Raw genomic sequence first — 25,562 nt, 5'->3', positions numbered from 1 at the left:
TATTTCACATTTTTAAAAAAGCTAGGTTTTGACATAAATCTGAAAATCATGTTTTTGAGGCAGATTTATTACTTTTTTTCTCTTTCCTTTCATACCTTTTTAATCAGGACGCAACCTGTCAGATTTGTCTTTGGGACCCCTTGGGGAGTCTTAACTGACTGCTTCAGTACATGCCTCTGGATAAAGAAAAGAAAAGGAAAAACGGAGAGAAAACCCAAATACGTTGCTGATTACGTGTCAGAGGGTTTTTTTTTTTTCACTAATTTTACATTATACATTTTTACAGATTTTCTGAGATTTGGCCCCTAAAAGTGAATAACCATGTCTACAAGCACTGGTTATATGAGTGATGCTCCCTTCTTTGAGCATTTCATTTGAAAGAGACCTGAAGAGCTCAGATTGTGTACTATTTCACATTATCAACATATCTAAAAAAAATGTTATGCTCTTGTAGTAGAAATGTGTTTTTTTCAACATCTCTGAACTCCTCTGCAACACCACAGGGAGTTTTTGGGACCATTGCCTTAGTGCATGGTTCACGTAATAGAACCTGAAGAGAAAAATGAGGAGAAAATGCAAATTAATTGCAGACTATGTGTCAAAGTTTTTGTTGTTTTAGTTTTTGGGGGCAGATTTTTATATTTTTAATTTTTTTTCTTATTTTTTTCCCATTATAGGGTAATGATGTCTACTAGCGACTCATTATTGTAAGCCATTTCACTATGATGGTCCCCTCTTGGATTGTTTCCTTTAAGCAGTTCAGAGGCTTGGAGAGGTGAAACTATTACTTATTTTACAATGAAAAATGCAAAGTTTTGATAACAAAAGCTGAAAATCATGTTTTTATGGAAGATATATGACTTTTTCCCTTTCTTTCCTACCTTTTTAATCAAGTTGCAACATGTCAGATTTGTCTTTGCAACCCCTTAGGGAGTCCTAACCCACTGCCTTAGTACATGCCTCTGGAAAGAGACAGTAAAAAGAAAAGAAAATTCAAATTCGTTGTCAAATTCGTTCGACTTCAGTGTTTAACAAATTTTGTATTATTATTTTTTTTAACAGATTTTGTCGTTTTTGTCCCTTTAAAGTGAATCGATCGATTAAAGTCAATCACAGTATGTGAGTGACATGCCTTTCTTGTCTTCCTTATTATTTATCTCTGAACTCCACAGCTTTAACTTGCAACAGCGTATTGGGACTGCTGCATTAGTACATGTTTCAAGTAATAGAACATGAAGAGAATAATGGGGAGAAAATGCAAATATGGTTTTCTTTATGTTATACATTTTTTAAACAGATTTTCTCATTTTTGGCCCCCTTGAAGTGAATCAATGTCTGCTAGCAACCCTTTGTCACAGGTTGGATGAGTGATTGATAGTTTCATTTGAATAGTCTGTAGAGACTAAAACTCAAACCATTAACATTTTCAAAGAAAAGATTAAACAATCATTAAAATTCTATGCTTTTGTACCAGTAATGTATTTTCCTTTTGAATCTTTCATTATCTCTTGACTCCTCGGCTTTATCTTGCAACACTTAGGGGGTCCTGACTCAGAGTTTTGGGACCACTGCCTTTGTACGCTTGAAGTTGTAAGAAATTGGGGAAAAATATGGAGGAATGTTAATAAAAGTTAAAAGATTTTTTTTTGCTTTGTTTTATTTTATCTCTATGAATAAGATACAAAAACTGTGAGCCCTTGAGTATGTGCATGGAGTGTCTGCTTAAGTTGTGTCAGACCTGCAGGTCTCACAATGTGGCTGCTTTCCAAACCTTGCCTCCTTGACCCCAAAGTCCCCTCGCACTCTGCATGTGGCTTCCCTTCTGCCGATCCAAGGTGGAACAGCGAGAGGTCAGGATGTGTCGCTCATGCCAGGGTGGCTGTGTGTCCATATACATTTGGTGTGGTGTGTGTCTGTGTGTGCTGAGGTGAGGGCATATGGTGAATGCAAGAACCTGGGCATAAGGATCAGACATGGAGCGTGTGTCCGTAGCAGCAGGGCCTGTCGTACTGATAAAGGTTAGGATCTTACCACACGCTGCCAGTCCAGGAAAAGGCCGGGGCATGGCCAGGACCAGGGACAAGGTGCTATACCATCTGCACCAGAGGGTATAAATGGGTCATCTGCACTGGCCAGGTGATACAAAGCAGGGTGAACGCTTGCTCAGACAGCACATGGTGGAAACATCAATGTGCATCCTTCGACTTTCTGTTTGTGTACCTGGAGTTTCTGTACGTGCTTTGCAGGATATATATTCTTTGCTTTGATGTGTGCATCAGTGGCAGTTCCAGACTGTTTTTTGTTTTTACTGGGGTGGTACAAATGGGGCACTGACAATTGCAGGGGTGGCATGAGGTAGAAGTGCTGCTTTGGGCACATGTGTCGGCATAGCTTTAATTTATCATTTTTGTCTCCACTACCCAAACCTATTTTAATTGCTAACATTAGTGTCTTACATTCCAGTTTGGTTTAAAAGATAAATAGAACCACCAATCACAACACAACAGAGTGACACCACACAAATTTAAACTAAAGCATCCATACTTTATTAAAGAAGTTGTTCCTCCAAAAGTAAATAGTACAATAGCAACTATAAAGTGCCAACAAAATTAAAGTGCCAAAAATTAAAATAAATGAGTCTGTGTGAATAAACTTTTTAACAGTATCAATATATTTGTATGTTAAAATTAGTCAAACTATACACTAGTCTGGCACATTACTGCCTCATAGCTTTAAGATTAAATTGCACATATAAATGAAAATGCAGTTTACAGGTCAAACAGTTCAAACTGACTGGGCAGATAGCCAGTCATAATGGCATGGCACCTGGGGTGGCCAGTTAGATTGTAGGGGTGACCCGTGACACCCAAGGCCACTGACTAGAACTGCCCCTGGTGTGCACAAATCCAGAACTTGCAGGCTCACTGACATCATTGCTGAGTGCATGCATGGGCGTGCATGGGCTCATTTCATTCATTTATTTCCTCATTTATTTATTCATTAGTGCGGGACTTATCTGCGCCCAATCGTTAGTCCAATTAGGCCCATGGTGCTTCACTAGTCCTGTGTTGGAAACAGGAGATGGATGAAGGCGAAGTGAAAGAAATCGCTGTCCTCTCTTCTCCTCTCTCCGTCTCTCATTTTCTCTCAGTGTCTCCGTCTCTTGGCCTGCGGAGCGTACTCTTCCTTCGTCTTTCTCCCTCACTCATTCTCCCTCACTCTCTGATCTGTGATAAGATAGCATAGTTCCTCATATCCTGTTTCTAATACAGATCGATGAGAAGGAAAGGGCCGAGGTAGGGAGGGATGAGACGAGGCAGAGTGGGTTGAGAGAAGACACAGGGGAGGGGAAGGGGAGTGGAGGGGAGGGGGGTCAGGGTAGAGATATCTGAAGAGGAAATGAGGATTCAGAAAGGAGGACATCACTCAGATTCACATCTCTTTTCATTTAGCCCATCACACAGACACACGCACACACACACAGCTACATCCGTGTCGGGGCCCGTCTCAATATTTCAGTGCCAATAAGGAAGCCATTTCTGTTTGTGTGATTGAGTGAGTTGCTGTCTTTCGCCACTATAGACACTGTTTTGCAGGTGGGAGCTGTGAGGGAAAAAAACTCACATAACCTTTTGTGTTGCAGTCAATTACAGTTCAGTTGCATCAGCTGGGTGAGGAGGTCCCGTCGGGGGTTGCAGTGTGTGTGCCTGCGTGCGTGCACTTGTTGTTAATACCGTGCGATTTTCAAGCGTGCATACGCAGATGCGCACACACACACACACACACACACACACTCAGAAGCAGACAAATTGTCTCTCTCAGTGTCTATGACCCCCAAGGGCAGCAGCCAACCGCCGCCCCCGTCCCTCTGTCTGAGACTCTAAATGATCTCAGCAAGCAGCGCCTTCAAAACTTAGCTGAGAGAGAAGGCTGCTTTATTTATAGACTACATAAGTGGATATTGTGTGGTAAATTCTAAGAAAAATCCCAAATCCCCTGAATATTGAGAACCAGAGGCAGCACACTGCTTTTTTCCTCAGCCTCCATATTAGCACTGCACCCGTCTGCCGCATGCAGAGATGGAGACTACGGTGCGAGTGATACAGTGTGTTTTCTCAGGTGGCTGCCTTTTGTGCATGTGTTTGTTTTTGGACAACAAAATGTCTAGCTAAATGAGGGCCTTAAAGATGGGGAGGGGGGAGGCAGGGAAAAGGCTTCCTAAACCAATTAGCAGCAAGGGCTGAGGATGGGGGGCCGGTCTGAGCTACAATTACCGTCCTAATTGAGGTCAGAGTTGTTAATTTAGTGGTGAATTAGAACAGTTAATATGCATTTATCAGGACGGCCAGGGGAGATGGCAAAGAAAAAGCATGTTGCCCGTGTGTGTGTATGTGTGTGTACTTTGTATAATCTCAGTCGCATTGCAAGAGATTACGTGCAAAACACGCAAGAGGCCATTCTCAGCCTTTGGTGCAATTAGGAGAAGTGCAATTGGTTCAATGGGAGATGCTGCCTTTTAAATAGGCAATGATATGGTTGAGTTGAGACAGAAAGGGGCGAGAGACATAAGAGCAGAGAGGAAGAAAGCAAGAGAGGGGGAGAGCAGGAGAGAGTTTGAGCAGTTGAAACATGTTCCAGAGAACAGAATGATGATGATACAATATTTTCCAGTCAGGGGACACTCAGTGCACAGTCTGCCTACAAAGTCACCTTTCTCCATCTCTGCCGCTCTCCGTTTTTCCCCCTCTCATGCAGAAATCCATTTGCACCCTTTAACTCGGAGACGTATAAATATTTCCCAAAACACACGTAGTCTACACATGGGCATTGTATTTCTGTCTGATTGCCTGCGTCAAGAACCACTTACTGTCAGAGGATGAATCACGACCATCTTTTTCTTACCCAACCAGTCAACGAATACAGGGCCACTCATCCCTTAAATCTTTCCTCTCCACTTGCCATCTTCTTCTCCCTGCCTCACTCCATCCGTAGGGGCCCTTATTCATCTCTTCCTCTCTTCTCTGCAACATCATCTGGAGCCTGTTTTCCTGCTCTTTTTTATTTTATCCTCAGGGGATTTTATATGTTCTTTAATATTCTCTCAGTTCTTGCTGTCCTCCAGTATTCTCTCAGTTCCTCTCTCCTGCTCTCCTCTCTGCTGCCGAGGTTCGTCTGCACGATTTCTTCAAGAGCTCCTGACCCCGTCTCCGATCCCGGCCACCACCTCCTCCTTTTCATCTCGTTTGTCCCTCTGTCTATCAATCTGTCCTTTTTTTCTTTCCTTTTTTCGTCACAGCATCACGTGTACTGCCGCTGTTTCAGACGCTGTCTTTTGCAGATGATACTGGCAAGCACTTTGCCTCTCTGAATTATGCATCGAGATTACATAAAAACCTCTCGAAGCAACAGATCTATTTTTAATCCAACTCGTTTGCTTGTTAAACCTGTTTCTCTGTGATCTTTTCACGTGTGTACATGCATGTTTGTTTGTGTGTGAAAGAAAACGAGCAAGAAGACGGAGATTAAAAAGGGAATGCAGCCTAAGTCAGACTATCTCTGTTGTTCTCCTCGTGTCTGTCAGTCGAATTCAATTCAGATAGGCATTATTGGCATGGCATTTAATAAAGCCTTCCAATGCAGCCTGAAAACAGTAATTACGGCAATTATGATCCGAAAAGAAAATGCTTAAAATTATGGCAACACAAAGCTAAATACATCAATTTCAGCAGTTTCATTTGGGGCTAAAATTACACCCCTAACAAAGTTACAAGTGTTGTTAAAATGAAGGATGGTGCTTGTAAAGAGAATGATAACAAGTGTCTCTCTTTGTCTCTGTCTTTCTCTCTCTCTCTCTCTCTCTCTCTCTCTCTCTCTCTCTGTGTCTCTCCTCCTGCTCTTTGTGCTGCTGCAAAGAAACCTGTTGACAAAGCATTGGCTTTTGTGCTCTTGTCGCCGAGGAGTAAGAGTGCCATCTATTGGTCAACTTTTCCCAGCCACCCCACAGAAACCAAAAAAAAAAAAAACAGAGGAGAGAAGAAGCTCATTCGGGGAAAACCGCACCGACCCTCAAACACACACACATTGAATAGACGTACACAATAAGATAACTATAGGGCTGTCTGATGTGTTCTTGGGGATGACCTAGATTGAGAGCACCGTCACAATAGACTCACTATTGCTTACTGTCTCCTGCTGATTCAATAGGTAATCTTTCCATCGACTGCTTCCCGTGATAGCATCTCTTTGCGTGTGCGTGCAGCTGAATGTGTGCGTGGATGCATGTCTGCTTTATCTACAAGGAAGGACAGGCAAAGATAAGAAGAAAAGACGAAGGAAAAAAGGGGGGAATTAAAAGAAAAAAGAGGGAGAGGGGATGAAGGTCAGTGTGATGAGAGAGGAGAGGGCAAGAGGTGGATATAAGAGAGAAGAGACAAGTGGGGGGAGGAAGGACACTGTAGTTTCTCTGCTGCTCTCCCCTCTCGCTTCGTCTCTCTTGTTCCCCACACCACCACCCCCCCTCCATGAAAAATAAAAAAGAGCTGACAGTGGAGGCCGGGCAGCAGCCGAGGTGTCAGCGCTTTCCTTTGACCAGGAGTGAGGGAGGGGAGAAAGAGGGAAAGAGAGGAAACATAAAAAGGAAGAAACAAAGAAACAGATAGAGGGGTGGTGTGGGAGAGAGATGGGACATCGGAGGGTGAGAATGAGTCTGCCCCGGCAGCAATTCCTAAAGCCACATCTCCTTTTCTTGCAACTTTTACACTCATCCCTGTGTGTGCAGAAACTGGGCAAGTGGAGATAGAATTTGACAAGAGGGAAATTGATTCCCAGGCTTCAGATGCAGGTGTTATAAGGCTCATGTGGTGGGGATGAGGCCAATGCTGAGAGGCATGCAGTAACACCTACATAATGCATCGTACACAATCACGCATCCACACCATGCACATCCTCAAAGCTCCCCATCCCTTCATGTTTATATTCAACCCTGCAGCTGCATTGTGCCCTTTCTATAACATATTTTAATGAATATTTAGACATGAACAAATGATGCCTCTCCAGTTTTTCTACTGGGTGATTTGGAGTAATTAAATATCACAATATTTGTTAACAAATACCTCGAATATCGATATTGACGATACTGTAGGTTGACTATTGATGCTTTCACAAAATATTTACTCAGACATTTTTGATAAATAATCCTTTAGTAATATTTTTCTTGGGGGGGGGGGGGGCAAGTTTTTTATGGAGGGAGGGTTTTTATGGCCTTTAATTGATAGGAAAGCTAGAGAGATTACAGGAAATGGGGATGATAAAGAGTACGGATGACATGCAGCAAAGGGCTGCTGATCTGACTCAAACTCTGGGCCGTTGCAACAAGGACACATCGCCTCTGAATATGTTCACAGACTCAACCAACTAAGCCACCCAGTGTCCCGATCCTCAGTATTGTTGGTATGGTGATTAAGTGGGTAAAGAAAACAGCTTCAGCTTTAATCTGTTGATTATTTTCTCGCTTAATGGATTTATTGATTGGTTTTGAAAAAAAGTTAGAAACTGTTGATCAATCCAGACCAAAAGATAATCAGTTTGCTGTCATGGAGGAGTAGAAAAACCAAACAAATATTCAAATTTAAGAGACTTGAAACAGAGATTTTTTTCCCCCTTTTCTTAAAAAAAAGACTCAAAAAACTACTCAAACCAATTAATGATCAGTTTTCAAATTATTTATGAAATTGGTCAGCAATTAATTTAAAAGCTGGCAAATATCAATCACGTGCTGCAGCCCTAGTAAAGGCAAACAATAATTACAGTAAGCTAGAACAATCTCGTAAATTTAGAAAATTACATGACTTTACTGTAAAACCTGAAAGAGAAACATGTACAATATACAATATCGACCCAATATCTGCCCTACCCAAGAGTTTAAACCCAACATTTACAACGCCCAGACACACACCGCTTACCAAAAACACCAAACGTATACTTTGTGTACTGGAAAATGACTACCTCCTTTCTGTTCTGGTTCCTCTCTTTTCTGTATAGTTTTTTGAGGGGGGAGGCGCCGCTTGGCAGCAGGCTAAGGAGGGAAGAGACACGGGGAGAGTAAAGAGCTGACAAAGTGAGGAGCGAACACACTCGAGCAGTCTTATACCACCAGCAAACAATAACACAACAGAGGACAAAAGAAGAGGAGAAGGGAAAGGAGAGTCATAGAGTGATCTCTTCAGAGAGCAATCTGTCACTTGCTCTCCGCAAGATGGTGTAAAGGCTTCCAAATAAAAGCAGGAGACGCTGTCAGGTTGAAAGAAGATTGCGAGAGGTTAGGGGTAAAGAAAGCGGAAAAAAAGAAAGAGAGATCTTTAGGGTTTTTTAATTGTCTGTTTTGTAAGACAGTTCTCGTGCTGTAGGTTTCCACTTTGTTAACAGCGTTTTTTGATTGATATACAAAAAAAAACGGCGTTCTGTGAAAGCTGCACGGGTTGCCATATAAATGACAGATCAGACTTGGAGGTTTGGCCCCTCCTGTATTTCTGTGGCTTGATGAGCTTTCAAGTGAAGCTTTTTTTATACCAGGCTTGTAGACAATCCACCGTTCAAGTCATATGTCCTCACACTCTCTCCCTGCCTCCTCTTTTCTCTCTTTCTTTCCGCCCCTTTGTGTGCAGCGATCAACTTGCTGGGTTTGACATGGCAGCTGAAGCCATCCGACGGCCCTGTGTTAAACAACGGACTGGGAGCTGGTTTGCCTGTCAACAGTGACGTGGCCACGCTGCCCTCTGGAGGCAGAGGTATGAACTACAGCACACACGACCCCCACATAAGAACTGACACACTGCATGTAGAGTTCAAGGCAAAACTCAGATCTGGAAGGCTTTACAACCTACTCTCGATAGGAGAAGTCTGATGATATTCTTTTTTTTTTAAATTATTATTGTCACCAAATCCCATGAAAAGACACAATAAATTAACCTACTAAGAAGTATTGCCAGTGCATCCAAAACATGAATCAGCTTGTCCCTCTTTGCTATAGAGCTCTATTGTTATCCAAAACATGTCAGGTAACGTTCTTTTATTATGAAGAACATGTGCACCGTAGTTTGCTCTGAATACCACATACAGAGTCCTGGTGCTACAAATTCTCACCAGCATGCCAAATGTGTATTCATCTGCAGCAGAAAATAGTCCCCAACAAATGCAGTATTTCCTCCCAAAATAAAGCAATATTTTTTTTATATATTTTCAAAGATTTATGTCATCAGTAGGAACAAATTGGATTTGGGCTAAGTGCCACAGCCAGGGTAGGAAAATCAGAAAGTGCTAAAGGACATTATCGTATTTGTTGAAAAAAAAACACACACAAAAAAAAACAGAATAGGACCAGTTCTATTCTTTGAGGCTTTTCAATGCCGTGTCTGCTGTGAGTAACTTACTAAAATGGGTCCAATAGATTTTCCCCCGCACCAGAACAGGCTCAAACCAGCTCTAATATTTTCATAATTCATGCAACAGTACTAGCTGTGCTATCAGTATGTGCTGTTTAACCACTCCGCTGAGTTGTGTCGAGCTAGGTTTATCGTCTCAGTCAGAAGCGAGGTAAAACACCAACTGCCTCACCCCCCTCCCTCCCTCCTCTCTTTTAAGGCCCCCATGCGGCTCTCTATCTATTCTTCTTTCACTCGCTCGATCTCGCTCTGTAACACACACAGCATGTACTATAGGTACGTGTGGGCTGCTGCTCTGTGTCTGTATTCTGTATTAATGAGAGGACTGTTGTGTTGTGTTCCCCAGCCGTCTAGGCCAGATGCTGCTGTTGTTCTTCTCATTGTTACTTTTATTTCTTCGCTATTCTGCACACAAACATACACACTCAGTCTTTTTCTGTCTGGGCCCCAACACTCTGCTGTTAGATGACTGACCTGATTGCAGGATGCTGTGTGTTTCTGCGGGCGCTCCTGTTTGCACGTCTGCTTGGTAGCTCTGCCCTGCAGTTCTATCAGCCCTCTCTCATTTTAGCCCACACAACAAAGTCCACAGTCTTGCAGGCTCCAACACAAAGGCATCGTTTTGCATCCCACTGTCTCATGCGACAACACTCATTTTAACATAAACTTTGGGCGCACAGTTTGCAAAGCTAATGGTGCTCGTCCTCTACTGTTCAATGGCCATGAATTTTTATAGCAGCTCATTTCCTGTAAACTGTGATGATTAACTATTGACTCTCACAATCGATGCCTATAATCACAGATTATGCAGTTTCTTTTCCCCTCGCTCCAGGTCCGTGGGCAGGCCGGAACAGCAGCATAGACACGGGCAGCCTCGAGGTCGGGAGGCGAGTGACCCAAGAAGTCCCTCCAGGAGTGTTTTGGAGGTCCCTGCTCCACCTCGGCCAACCCCAATTCCTCAAGTTCAATATCTCCCTCGGCAAGGACGCCCTGTTCGGAGTGTACATCCGCAAGGGTCTGCCTCCTTCACATGCACAGGTAAAAACCTGGCACAGAGTGCAAGCAAGAATTTACACCCTCTACACCTTTAGGGTAATAGGCTAATCACAGAATTATAATTTTATTCATTAGGAACACATTATCTTCATATTGATCAGCTAAAATGGAGAATGCATTAAGAAAAACTTGCTTGTGTCATGGGACGTCTTAAAATTAATTTGTGATTCATTATAATAGTTGTTTGAAAAAACTCATTTAGTGTAAGATTTACACTTAATTAAATTTCACAGTAATGTAACTTTTACTGCCTCTTATTAATTAGAAACTACTCAATTAACAGCAGATTTGATTTGTAGAATGGGATAATTGCATCTGGATAAGCGTCTCACTGCCTGACCTGACTTTAGCTGGAAAGAGCAGAAAACTGTGGCTCCTGTGCAGCAGTGAAAAGAAAAAACAAAAAAACACTTTCTGCAGTCTTTCCAGGAGCCCAAAGAGAATGACAGTCCTCACAGATCAATCTGTCTGTTGCATGTTTCATGCATCCTTGGCAATCTCCAGCCACGCTTACTTCCCCCATCTTTTAATCTTCCTGCATATACAACTTTTGTTCATTTTTCAAAGTCTAAAAAAGTGCCACCGCAGCACTTCATAGCTGAATCATAGATTTCATACTTGCATTCTCACCTCTGTTCAACCCCACTCTTTCTCTCTCCTGCAGTATGACTATATGGAGCGCCTGGACGGGAAGGAGAAATGGAGTGTGGTCGAGTCTCCGCGGGAGAGGAGGAGCATCCAAACTGTGGTCCTCAATGAGGCGGTGTTTGTCCAGTACCTGGACGCCGGTGCCTGGCACCTGGCCTTCTACAACGACGGCCGGGAGAGAGAGACGGTTTCCTTCAGCACAAACGTCATGGGTGAGACGGAGCATTTGGAGTTGTGGGTGACGGAGGGGTATGAGGGGGAGGAGGGAGAGGGAGGCTGGGAGGTAAATGAGATTAAGCACCAGCATTTAGGAGATGGAAAGAAGAGGGAGACAAGCCTATCTGTTACCAGTGACACTGATTTAAAAGAGCACTCCACCAATTTAGCATTTAACTCTTACGGCAAAACATTGTTGGACTCAAAATGGATAGTTTTTTTTATTTGTTTTGTTTTGTTTTAAGAATAAAAATAACCTTTTTTTAAATTTTACATATTCTTCTTTGTCATCAAACCTGGTCCCTATGTAACCTAAAATGCAACTTGACTGCTGACAGTTTTGAGAAAATTCCAAAGAGGTTTCAACCTTGTCAGAAAGACGTTTGACTCTTACGCTTGAGAGTCGTCAAATACTGGTTAAAGAAAATTGGGTTGGCAATATTTTAACCCTTTTGAAACCTGATTGAAATTAACTTGAATTCTTTCAAAACCATAGATAAAAGGCAATGAGCAACTTTAGGACAAGGATATGATCTAAAATGTGCGTAAAATAATTATCAAATTCTAATTTTAAATTCATAATTTGCGAATTATAAATATCCCTTTTTTGGTCATTTCACCCTTGTAATTTTAAACATAATTTTCCAAATCTTCCAGTTTCTTGGAATTTGCAGAATAGCTTCTTTCTTTTTTTCCATGTTTTCAAAAGAAATCAAGCCAATTTACTCAGGGTTCAAAGGATTAAATGTCTGATGATGTTGGAATTTTTACATTTTATGGGCATCAACATTATGACGTTTTGCAGATGTTGGATTTTGGTCTCCAAAGTCACAGCTCAATGTTGTTATTCTACATAAAGATGGCATTGGCATGATATATTTGGCACTGGTTTTGGTTACTTAACAACTCAACTCCGTCATTTGGCGTCAGTATTCTAAATCAAATTGAAGTTGGCATTAGGTGTTTTCTGACACTGAATTTTGATCACCCAGCATTACATTTTAAATTCAACCAAATATCAACGTCTAATGATGTTTGTGGCCATCTGGGCTCCCAGACCAGCAAAAATTTGAAGTGTTAAATTGCTGGACTTCCCCTTTAAGGCGGACATGGCAGCATTTTAGTCAGATTTATTCCCCAATTTGTCAAAGACTTTACACATTCCCAGGGTGCAAAATCACTTGCAGCAGCATGTGCACAATGTTGCCACTAGCAACACAACCATCCCAACACTGTTAAGTAGGCAGGACCACTTAGTGAGTTAAAAAAATTGTTTGCCAAAACGTAGTAGGACAAATTGACAGTATGCATTCAAAAACAAAACAACTTATTATATCCGAGACTGTAGTATCACTTCCATGGTGTTTGAGCATGTGTGAAAAGGATAAAAATGCATCTAAATAAAAAATACCACCCTGTATAACGGATGTTTTTAGGACCTGAAACAGCGCCCCAAATCATTTCAATTTTGTTGGAGGCATGAGTGTGAGAACAGGGGGGGACGGATAGAAAGAGTCAAGCCGAGTGAAAGAATCCTTCACTGTCAATATCTGGCGGTAGTGCTTTCAGCAGTAGGAGGAGTGGAGAGAGGGAGAGGCAGAGGCGGCGAGGGCAGAACTAGAGTGAGTAGTGAGAGGGGGAGCTGGAGGAGAGACATAATGGTGGGGGCAAAACCAGAATGGAATGAAGTGGAGTGAAGGAGAAGCTGAAGAGGGGGAGTGAAAGAGAGGGTGGCATTAGGGTAAGAGGGAGACACGGGGCTTAGATTTTGGGGGGGAAATGGCTGAGGACAGAGAAAGAGGGAGGAAGTGTTGGAGAGGAAGGCAGTGCGGATGGGCTGAGTCATGCTTTGTGTAAGAAGAGTGGAAGCTGGAAAAAGCCGGGGCAAAGGAGGAAGAGAAGGATAAAAGTCCAAAATGCCTCCTTATCATTAGCATCGACCTTGTTTCTTCCCACCAAACTGCTCTTCTCTTGTAAGTGGGTTAAGAGGCACCAGTGGTGAAAGAAGTATTCAGATCCTTTACTTAAGTTAAGTTACTTACTAATACCACCCTGTGAAAATATTCTGAAAAGAAAAAGTGCCCAATGCAGAAAAATCTTCAAAAAACACCTAAAAGAAAAAGAACAGGCCCAAAAAACTGAAAATTATTTTTAAAAAATAGACAAAAAAAACCTAATCCCCAAATTATAAATATAAGAAGAAAAAAACAAAACACATACCCAAAGCCGAAATCAAATTTATTTAGAAACAAAAAAGTAAAACCCCTCAAAATTATAGAATTTTTTTATTATTAAAAAAGAAAAAACACTCATATACTTCCTAAAAAAGACATCCAAACACTAAAAAATATAAACAACTTGAAAATAACACCCTCCCACACTCACTTATTAAAAGAAAATAAAGAAAAGGCTTAAATGTTTATCAGAATAGTTGGCAATTAATTTTATGTAAAACGACTGATTTATCAACGAATTGTTGCAGGCATACTTGTAATTTAATTTATAACAAACGTATTTTATGAACCCTTTTCACGTTTTTTATGCAAAAATCTGAAATGTAGTGGAGTTAAAGTATAAAGTGGCATGAAATATAATACTCAAGTAAAGTACAAATACCTTAAATACTTTACTTTGAATTTATATTTAAGTATAGTACTTGATAGTACTTATTGGCATTCCACCCCTGAGAGGCACTTAAAGGTAGAGGGAAGTCATGTATGAGGACAGCCAGAAACGCACACAGCTAAAATCTGCCTAGTTCCACCAAACAACCAACCCTGGCTGAAGTATTCATGACCTTAGTGGAGCCGGAGTGGGGAGTAAACAACCAAAACAAGAGCCAGAATATATAGGTGAGAGGAGGAGTGAAAGAGCAGGAGAAGGGTTTGGTGCAAAGCAGTGGAGCGCTCTTATTTTTTGATACAGGGTGCAGAAAAATGGTAGACGGGTTAATGGCGTCTCTAGGAATGTCTGATTCAAAATGCATTCTTCCCACACGATGAAAAATGCAATGAAAAAGGAATGCAAGGAATCTGAAAGGAGGGCACTTGCTTTTTGATGTCTGTGAGACTGCAAGACTCCGAGCGCCTTGACTCCATTTGTAGTATCTTAAAGAATGAAAGGTGCCAATGATTTAATCGAATGCTTTGATGCTTGCCATCTCTCACCCCCACTCTCCCTCCCCTCTTTCCCCTCTCTCTGTCTCACTTTGTCTTCTTCACAGATTCAGTGCAAGAGTGCCCGCGCAATTGCCATGGTAACGGAGAGTGTAATTCTGGTGTGTGCCATTGCTTCCCAGGATTCCACGGCATGGACTGCTCCAAAGGTATTACGAATGTGTTTCTTCTGTCGTTAAAAAAAAAAAAAAAAATGTTGACGTTCCCAGCATCTAATTAGACGAGCGGGCACATTTGGAGCAGAGAGGATTTCGGGAGCAGTAAGATGGCTGCGTGGCCTCAAGGTGGAGCCGAGACAAGATGACTGATGATGAATGGCAGTTCCCCCAGCTAACGTCTCCCTGGCTCTGTGCTCACCTGGGATAGACAGCTTTGATGAATAGTTTAGTTACCTCTGCCTGTAATTACTCTTCATGTCATTGCCACTCCGAAGCCCCTTAACCACTCTATTCACCCTCCTGAAGGCTGAAGTGTTGGTGGGGTGAGCAAGTGTGGGTGTGTGTGAGTGGGTGGCGTGGCTTTTCTCTGCTTTGAGAATCTCAAATTTCTTTTTTCATGGCTTAATGTCTGCCCTTTCTCCCCTTTTTCTCCAGCGGCGTGCCCGGTGCTGTGCAGTGGCAACGGCCAATACGACAAGGGCTCCTGTGTGTGTTACAGTGGCTGGAAGGGACCCGAGTGTGATGTCCCCGTCACGCAGTGCATCGACCCTCTTTGCAGCGGCCACGGCACCTGCACCGACGGCAACTGTGTGTGCTCTATCGGCTACAAAGGGCAGAGCTGTGCAGAGGGTGAGAGGAGTTGATGGCGTGGCGTTCCTCAAGGATGTGTGATGGATTTAACGAGTGTTGGCTGTTTTATACCTGCCTGCACTTGTGGATTTTGACAAGTCAGAGCATTTATTTGGAAAGAAAAGTAAATGTTTGCACCAAAACAAACACACATCAACAGACTTACACACTCCTTCAAGCTCTAAGACAGCTCATCATGGCATAATCTCACTCTGACTGAGTGCCCGTTCTCTCCATATATACAGATGAAGTATGATACCGCAGCCAAACACATCAGAGATATTATTAAGGGTTGAAATTGCTTCTATTGATCCTTGTAAAGAAGGATCAGGCCGCCACATTCTCGGTCGTCAGAAAGATAGAAAGTGAAAAAGAGGAAAAAAAGAGGGAGAAGAGATGGAGGGGGAGTCAGGGCAGCGGTGAGAGGTGAATATGTATGAAAAAAGAGAGAATTGGAAAAGGAGGGAGAAAAGAGAGCGCAGTGTGTGCAGGGTGAAGATGAGGAGAGGGAAAGAAAGACAAAGGGAAGAAAGGAGAAGAGTGACAGACAGACCGAAGCCAAGACAAAGGGCCGAGGAACAAGGTCAGCATTTTCTCCTGCTCTTCTTCTTTTTTTCTCTCTATCTTCCTCTCATCTAATTTTTTTCCCTTTCTCCTCTGGTCTCAAATCTGATATTCATCACAGCAGAGTCCCTCAAACAATTTACCTGGAGTGCCAGCGACATGAAAATCGATAACTGTGATCCGCTGTTTCTGCCAGGCAAACAGAAACGGAGGGCCGAGGTTATGTGCGAGCGCGCTCTTTTATGAATGTGTGTGTGCATAGGGGTGCGATGGGGTCAATCATGCCTGAGAAGGGGGAGGAGGGATGGGAGAGGTGTCAGACAAAGAGGACGAGGGGAGAGAGGGAGAGAAAGTGGGAGCGACTGGGACAGAGAGGGGTGGGTGGGCTCTCTGCCGGGAGGAGGTAATTTGTCAAATTGGTTTTCACTCACTGCTCGGACTCAGAGCTGCCTGTCAACCTGGCAGACTGACAGTGTCAGATTCTCCCGTATGTATTAGGGCGGTGCGCACACAGACACATTGATGCATACACACGCTCGTGCGCGCAGGCAAGCGCTTGCACCAAATAATGTGTCAGTGAGACTAGCTGCTCTTTCAGAGTGGAACACATTTGCTGCTATGCCCCAATTATAGACTCAGCTATTCATTATTGTGTGCTTTAATTGCCTTAGTAATATGTCTGGTAATATTTTCTTTTGTTTCATTATCATTTTGTGTACACAAAGAATGAAAATATGTCATGTCTCTTTCTTTAAAAGAAAAATATTAATAATATTTAATTTGTGTTTAACTTCAGCTCCGATGTGACATTTTCCAGATTGTGTTTTTGTTCATTTTTTTTCCTCGTTTTGTTTTTTTCACATCGGTGTATCTCTGGCTTAATGCAGTGGATTGCCTGGATCCGACTTGTTCCAATAATGGCATCTGTGTGAACGGGGAGTGTCACTGTAAGCCAGGCTGGGGAGGGCTCCACTGTGAGCTGCCCAGGGCCCAGTGCCCAGACCAGTGCCACGGCCACGGGGCCTTCATACCAGACACCGGGCTGTGCAGCTGTGACCCCAACTGGATGGGACCTGACTGCTCTATGGGTGAGTACGCCTGCAGAGCTACTGTGGCGGCAGTAATAGGGAATAAAAATGGAGTTCAGGGTGTCATAGTTAGAAGAAAAGTGCTACTGACTACCCATTGTCCCATATTTTGTGGTCTCCCATGATACATGGCTAATTAGTTTTGCATTTTATTTAATACTGCTTTGGTTTTCAAATAGTGTTTGGCTGAAATCTGCAAAACCACAAACAATACAACTTGCTCAGACATAGGAAACAGCAACTGTTATATAATCTAAGCCAAATTGGAGCAAACAGGAACAAAATGTGACAAGTTATTACTGTCAAGGCTATATAAAATCATCTCTCTCAGTGACAGTATGTTTGTGACAGCTTTTTACGATTATCGGGGTAGTGCTCACATTCCAAAATGGGCAATGCAAGGCACTTCAGTTTGTATGACGCATTTCATTTCGATGGGCTTTACGTAAAAGTAACAGCACGTAACACATTTAAAATATTGTAATAAATAAAAGACAAGGTTCAATAACAAAAGAATAATACCGAAGAATAACCGCCTACAACCAACACCAACAAACACTAAACAAACCCCCGCACACAGCCCACAACTACATGAATGTTGGAGGTGTGTTTGCATTGTGCACAGTGACACATACAGTTAATAAAGTCTGTGTGGGGGGACAAGAGCAGAAAGGAGGATGCCAAGAGTCACTTCCTGTGCAAAATTCCCAGCTGCAGCTCTGTATGGAGTAGAAAAACAAGATAGATATTGCTTGTAAAAGTAGCTGAGCTCCCATTTAAATGCCTTTTATAATAAAATACTCAACTTCCGCAATTCTTTATCTCAATAAAATAAAGCCGTTAAGCCACCACTGTAAGAGAGACAGCAGCCTCCACTCTGTCAGGCTCAAAACGCTCCCCCCATCTCAGGATCACAAGCCAAGCTCCAGCATTTGTTATGAGTGAAGCAATGCTTAACTTTAATAAAGACAACATTGTTCCACACTGCAGGATCCCTCAGCAAGTGTGTATCAAAACATCTGTACATACTGCATTCCCCAGCACATCGGGGGTCCTGAGCACACGAGCAGGATTGTCACATCTCACCACATGCACTGTCGTTGCCTGCAACACCGCAGCCTCCCAAACAGTGACTGTAATGGAAGCTGAGGAAATAAACCCTGTCTTCCCAGAACTATAATCACTGATTTTAATTGAGGGTGTAAGATGGATAATTGTATTTAGTGTAATGCAGGTTTGATTGTTTTTGAGTGTTTTGCTGCTTAGGGCACTTGCCTTTTTTGCACTGGGGTAATTTGACATTGTTACACACTGTCACTGGGGATGAAATAAAACAGCATAGCTTGTTTTATATTCACTTTAAAACTCAGGTTTAAAAAGTAAAAGTTTTCAGGCATGCTGGTTTTATTTCACCACTGTTTCAAAGGCATCTCAATGACAACTAGTGCCAAAATATTCTCACTCTTAACTTATCAAATACTTGGTCAGCAGCCGTATGCTTCTAACCATGACGCTTTAGAAACCCCTTTAGGATCAGTTTTGGATTCTCAAGGATGACGTATCAATTTGTGCTCATCTCATACATACTGTGTTTTCAAAATAAATGTTGATGTTTACAGGAAATGTAGGTTTTGCCACCAAAACTGCACTAGGTTTTTGCAACAAATCTACAAACCTGTAAAAAAAAAACCACCAGCTTCTGAGTCCTGAAACCTTTTTTGTGATCCAAATCTTTTTCTCTTCCTTCAGAGGTGTGCTCAGTCGACTGTGGGACCCATGGAGTGTGTATGGGTGGAGCTTGTCGATGTGAGGAGGGCTGGACCGGCGCAGGCTGTGACCAGCGTGTGTGCAATCCGCTCTGCATCAAACATGGAACCTGCAAGGACGGCAAGTGCCAGTGTCACCAGGGCTGGAACGGAGAGCATTGCACCATCGGTGAGTGCCTCTGTGTATTTGCATGTGCGTTTGGGGGTGTGTGTTTGACGTGTGTCTGCGTGTCAACACGTGGGTGTGCACAGAAACACCCAGTCAGTCTAAACTGGCAGCTCCCCTCCACTTTGTTAAAGGAATCTGGAAATGAGAAGTGGAGGCAAAAGGGAGACTTTGGGGAATTTGAAGAGGGGGGGGGGGGGGGGGGGGGGGGTGACGTAGGTGGTGGGCAAACAGAGAGGAGAAGAGCAAACTTCTTAGAAGTGGGGATGGTAGGATTACAAAAGAGCACGTTTTAGCCGTTTTTGGGTTGCCTCTCAACTGCAGACCCCAGGAGTCTTAGTTTCTTTGGCCTTTGAAACACCAAAGTTACGTGATGAAAGGTAAAAGTCTTTACTCCACTGTGATCAGAAATATCTCTCACACATTTTGTGTATGTGTGTATGTGTGTGTGTAAGTGTGCCTTTTTTATGTCAGTCAATCACTGTCTCATATTGACATCACTGTCACTTTGGATGGATGAGTGCCAGATTCCTTTGATTCACCCACAGTGCTTCGAGACACAAAGTCTCATTTCCCTGTCACCACAAGCATATGATTGCAATCTGATACACACACAAACAAACACCAAAACACACACAGAGCAACGCATATATGCACACATGCACGCCAACACATATATACGCACAGGGGAATAACAGTTTATGATCTCCCCGTTTCCCCCATCAGAATGTAGGGCAGCTTTGACTGCAGCATCAGCCCAAGATGAAAGAGTTGTCAGGCCTCAGCTTGGCGCAAAGCACACTTCACTAGCACCAGACACTGTCAGTGTTAGCTTATCTCAGCTTGCCTGTTGTTCATTTCAGCTCTGCATGATGTTACTTGCATTTATATATATTAAAAAAAAAAAAACTCTCCCCATCTCTTACCTTTTGCACGTTTTCTCCCACTGCAGACCATGGGAGCATGGTTGACAAAGCAGGTACCGTATCTGACTCTGGTGTTTTGTTTCTTAGCCTGTGGTGGTAGAAGCTAGCTGCTGCATTTGTGGGTTTTGGCCTGGCTTGGCTCTGTAGACTCTGTGGTGCTATCTGTCCATAGATTAGGGTGCCAGCCTCAATGATAACTCCCTTACATGTAGCGCACTCCCTTTTCCTAGCAGTGCGCTACAGCGGGGGCTAGCTGTCATTGAGCCTAGATGTGTTGTGGGGTACTGTAGAGCCTAGTGTGGTATCAGCAGTGTTGAGGGGCTGTGCTGTGAATGTGTGGATGTGCATGCGTGTGAGCGTGTCCCCCCCCTTCCATATTTTCCTGACCTGGCAACACAAACACATATCTCTGCTCAGGTATTCTGGTCATGTATTGCGTAAACACAGCTACTTCACACGAGGAGAAAATGATGAAAGCCGTAAAGAACTTTTGAGGTAATTGGTGAATTTCATAGGCCACTGATGCGAGGCCTTAATGTGGTGTCAAAAAATACAGAGCTGTTGAGTGTGTGTGTGTTTACATTTGAGTATTTGTGGCCGCCATGGTAGAGCGGCCAATACATTTATTTTGTGTGCACGTGTGTTTGTGTGTGTGCGCGCGCGGGTGACTTAGCAAGCATACAGTATTAATTCCAGATTTTCTATCTTTTCATCAAACCCATCCCCTCCAACGTAAGTGTAGAGAAAAAAAAACAGTTTAGTCAGATCACATAAAGATAAACAGAATCATGGCTAAGGTTAAGACATTGCTGCAAACAGAGGAGGGTGCAGGTCTAGGGTGAGTTGTCTCACACACACAGCAAGAATGCTTAATAGATATCCCCGCAGCTGAACCTCTGTCGGGTTACACGGAGCGGCACAGATTGTCTGACAGTACGGGTCCCTGGAGCACCGTTGAGAGTGTCCTCTCACCCTCTACGCTTAATGGAATAGCTCTCATTGTTTTATGAAGAGCCAGCCTGAAGAAAAAGGTAAATCGCAGGGTTAAAGAGGGAGCAAGACAGAGAGGGAGAGTAAAGAAGAGACAGATGGAGCCAAAGAGAAGCAGAGAGACAGGTCAGAGAACATGTGGGGTAAAGTAATCAATATAATTTCCAAGATGGCTTATTAAGAACAGGAGGTGAGTCAAGGTTTATCCGAGGAAGTGGAGGAGAGTTATCTGGTCCATCTATAAGCAGTGGTGTTGGATTTATGGCAGTGACCTTTACTTTATGACCTTTAGAGGAGCTGGAAATAGGGAGAATGGTGAAACTTTTTAGCGCAAAGTCTTCACTTCTTTAAAGCACTAAGTTCTCATTTTTTCTTGTCTCTTTTTCACTTCTTGCTGGGATTCTTAACACACTATCTCTTTCTATCCAGTCATATACCCTGACACTCACACACAGAAACCGCACACCACACAAGAGTGTGTGTGCTGACCCATAACCCAAGGCAATTTCTTCTCCTTTTTAAGGGGATTTCATCAGAGTCCAACTACATTAGTGGGGAGGGTGGACCTAATAGTTTCTGAAATCCCACTTTATTCTAGTTAGTATGAGGGGGTATCGACTGGGTCGTGGCATTAAAGAGAGAGGAGTCTCGTGTCGGCCTGCCCAGGCAAGCCGATCAATGCTAGCTATGGATTGTCCTGTCCGGGTGCTTCATAAGTATTTGGCTGCTTTGAATGGCAACTCCATTTAACAGGCAATCACTGCTAACTGCCTTTGTTCCCCGAGCTCAATACTTGGGGACAATCTATTCCAGCTTGACTGTTAATACAGCATCATGAGCAGTCCCTTGATGCAGAAAATGGTAATAATTAAAGATAAAAACCTTTGATTTGATTTCTCTTGTTGAGCTGAAAAACGTGGTTAAGCTTCTCTGTGCCCCACCTTCCCCTGCTTAGGAGTTCAAAGAAGATGGCGCACTGTCTTTCTCAAAGTCCTCTGTTGACTTTCCCTCATCGCCTGGCGGTTGAGACGTATGATAAAATGCCAATCGGGGTGAAATGCCTGTTAATTTAGCTGCTGCCACGGTTTAGATTGCAGTATTTGTATTCATAATGCATGGTTTTATTGATGCAGCGATTTGTTAGAGGGCAAAATCCTACAGTGCAACTTGAGTGAAAATATGTTCATTAATCTACTGCACAGGACTCAATGAAAAGCATTTCATATTCATAATCTCTTACTGGCTTATTTTGTCCTTCCTCACTCGGTGTCGGCACACTACTACTGAGTGGGAAATGTCAGGTCATATCTCGAGGGGTGCGTCGTGCTGGGTGTGCGAGTGTGTGTGTTTTTGAGTAAGTGCCTTTGCGTGCATGCACGTATTGTTTTATCAGTCAACCCTGTCTTTGCCTCCATATCCCGTGGGTAGAATTAAGGGTGTCGCATCCCGCTCTCTCATTTATTGAAGAGGAAATCACTGTGACAAGTTTGTTTGAGGCTCTTTGTGCTGCTGGAGAAAACATTGTCACTGTGTGTCATCATGCCTTTTTTTTCTCCCCACTCTCCCTGATAGATTATGAAGTGGCAAACACACAGACTTGTGTTAGAGCCAGAGAAGGTGTGATTTAGAGTGATATGGGAAAATGGTAAGACAGGCCAGGACTTAAAGGACCGTTTGGATAAGACTTTGATGAGCAACATTGTCTCAGTGAGGATGCAAACTATCAAACAGACTACAAAAATGTCATGGCGTCTGAGCTTTTAGAAACAAAAGTATTTATCTTTTAGCATTTAATGGACATTTGGAGCCATTTTAGTGAAGTACTCTAATATAGGGAAATTCTTAAGGGAAGAATAATTTGAGGGATACACTTACATGCTTTCTTGCCAAGAGTTACATGAGATGATTGATACCAAACCCATATCTGTCGCTTCAATATGAAACTGCAGCTGTTAGCTTATCATAACATAAAGACTGGAAATAGGGCAAAGAGCTAGCCTTGCCTCAGTCTTAAGGCCCACACACAACAAATCAATGAAGTATCAATGAATGTAACATGAAGTGGACTGTTACCTCACGACATCTGTGTCTTGGCTAAAAAGTTGCGCTTGACCACACTTCAAAGACTACAGCCAAAAGCCTACTAGCTTTTGCATTCCATGTCTGCGTTAGAGGAAATAACTGTCAATACCAGCAGGTGGTGGTAGTCTATAATATCGTTCAAAAAGATAAATCGGAACCAGACAAGGTGGATTTAAAAAGCTATTTAGCTAGTTAGCACATTACAACATAACCCTATGTTGAAAGAACAATGGATATTTTCCCGTGGGCCAGGGAACAATAAAACAAACAATCACACCTCTTGTCTTTAGTTATTTGTTTCCTCTCCTCACTTCCTTTTTTCCTCTTATGTCACTGTACTGAACTGCCAGTCACAGTGATTTCTGTGTGAACGAAATTAACTTGTTTACCAACGGCCTCTGCCATCTCCGAAACTGATTCAACATGCTGAATCAACCCAAAAACAGACACACTGTAAGAAATCAACAGCCAATTGCCATCTTTGTGTGTCAGGGCCCTTACAGGAAGGTTATGGGTGGGACTTTTTATTAGCTGAGCACAACTTCTTAGAGTCCCTGCTGGCTTCCTGGCAACAACACAGTGACAACAAGACTCCTGAAGGAAGTCACAGCTCCCAGCCAAGAAATAGTCCAACACACAACCCCCAGTTCACACATTTTTGTACAGATTAATCAAACAAGATATAACATGTAAATTAGTGAGCTTCGAAGGTGTTGGTCATTGGATTTTTTTTACCTTGTTTCCTGTCTTTATTCCAAGCTAAGCTAACCAATTAATAGCTCCTGCTTTATGTGGAATAGATAAATATAAGAGTGGCATCAGTCTTAGCATCTAAAGGGAAATTATGGTATTTTCCAAATGTCAATCTATTCATTGAAATTTTCTTTTACTATTACAAGCAGCCAATAGTTGGCAGATATTACTTTGACAAGATGGTACTGCCCTCCATAATTGCAAATTTCCTTATCCAGACGCCCTGAAAATGTCTGCTTTTCCTTGCCTTAAAGTCGCTCTCGAGTTGAGGGTGGCCTTGCTATGCTAGTTACAGAACTTTCTTGGCTCCAGGGCCTCGGATTCTGGTAGAGCGTTTTGCATAAACTAAAGTGAAGGTTTATTAGTTCATAGACTGCCACCGCACAGATACACACACACATGCACACACACACACTCCATCGAACATAATCCCATTCTCTCATGAGAAAGCATTACTCTCAGGCCATCAGAATCCCATTACCTACACTGAATCATAAGTAAGAGAGAGAGAGACTGCGAGAGAGAGAGAGAGTGATGATCGGGCCAGGCTCTATCAAGTAAGTGAATCAAGAGATCCGTCCACACATACACACACACACACACACACACACACACACACACACACACGTTAGCAGCCATCCCAAAGGTGCAGAGACACACGGATGGGAAGGTGTGCATGAAAATTGACCTGCTGAATTAAATTGATTCTTCAACAATCAATACTTACAGTGTGCTACCACGTGGTTATTAAATAGAGTGAGACTCATTGGTCTATCGTAACCATATGAGTACGTGTGTGTGTGTGTGTGTGTGTGTGTGTGTGTGTGTGTGTGTGTGTGTGTGTAAGAAATGTGTGCTTGTTCATCTGTGTATCGTTGATAATGAAACCAACAACCCTGCTTCTCTCCTGTCATCCCTCCCTCCCCCTTTTCCTTCCTTCTCACCTCCCTCCCCCTCTCTCCTCCTGTCCTCTCCTCACAGACGGCTGTCCTAACTTGTGTAACGGGAACGGCCAGTGCACCATGGGACAGCAGAGTTGGCACTGCGAATGCCAGACGGGCTGGAGGGGCCCCGGCTGCAGTGTTGCCATGGAGACCTCCTGTGCTGACAACAAGGACAACGAAGGAGGTGAATTAAGGGGAGCGGGAGAAAATTTGGGGTGGAACCGCTTTAAGCACAGCCTTCACTGAGGAATACCTCTTGTAAGAAAATGTAGCTTGTGAAAGGAATAAAGCATGATAGAGAGAAATAATGAATTAAAACCGAATTAAGATAGAGGTCTCATGAGAGAAGCCCTCACTACCAATACCAAAATTAAACTTCCCTCTCAAAGATTATCAAAATATTAAATCAAGAATGGAAGAAGTAGGGGTTTTGCAGTCCTCCCTTCATCATTGCTCTTTCTCTGTCACTCAGATGGATTAACAGACTGCATGGACCCAGACTGCTGCATCCAGAGCCCCTGTCAGAACAGCCCGCTGTGTCGGGGCTCCCGGGACCCTCTCCTTGTCATCCAACAGAGTCCGATGTCCCAACCCCGCGTCCGCTCCTTCTACGACCGCGTCAAGATGCTCGTGGGACGGGACAGTACCCATATCCTCCCCGGGGAAAACCCGTTCAACTCGAGGTATGACGGGAAAAGACACAAACACAGGATGCAATTACACATTTTTGCAGGTTTCCGACAGTCATGGAAAACCTGGAAAAGTCATGGAATTTCAAAGTCACCTTTTTCAGGCCTAGGAAAGCCATAGAATTGGTAAAAATCAGGGCTGTCAAATTATTATTTTCTTTAAATCCTGTTTGATGAACTGTTGAATTTCAACAGTTAATTGCCATTAATTGCATTTTTTTAATCACGTTTTCAATTCAATTATTTTTCAATATTATTTTATTCTTACCA

The 25,562-nt window shown here is 42.9% G+C and overlaps 1 protein-coding gene across 1 annotated transcript in view; it reads left to right on the top strand.

Moving 5' to 3' along the window:
- tenm2a (teneurin transmembrane protein 2a) overlaps positions 1 to 25,562 on the top strand; it is a 185,447-nt gene that overhangs the window by 137,086 nt on the left and 22,799 nt on the right. Inside the window, 9 exon segments of the mRNA XM_042493870.1 lie at positions 8,664 to 8,786; positions 10,252 to 10,478; positions 11,161 to 11,356; positions 14,584 to 14,685; positions 15,130 to 15,324; positions 16,776 to 16,976; positions 18,726 to 18,911; positions 24,641 to 24,787; positions 25,076 to 25,286. Coding sequence (XP_042349804.1) covers positions 8,664 to 8,786; positions 10,252 to 10,478; positions 11,161 to 11,356; positions 14,584 to 14,685; positions 15,130 to 15,324; positions 16,776 to 16,976; positions 18,726 to 18,911; positions 24,641 to 24,787; positions 25,076 to 25,286 — 1,588 coding nt within the window.

This window comes from Plectropomus leopardus, chromosome 9 (assembly GCF_008729295.1).
Source record: "Plectropomus leopardus isolate mb chromosome 9, YSFRI_Pleo_2.0, whole genome shotgun sequence".
Classification (NCBI taxonomy): domain Eukaryota; kingdom Metazoa; phylum Chordata; class Actinopteri; order Perciformes; family Serranidae; genus Plectropomus; species Plectropomus leopardus.
Note: the sequence above shows the minus strand (reverse complement) of the source record. Positions and strands in the feature narration are given on the sequence as shown.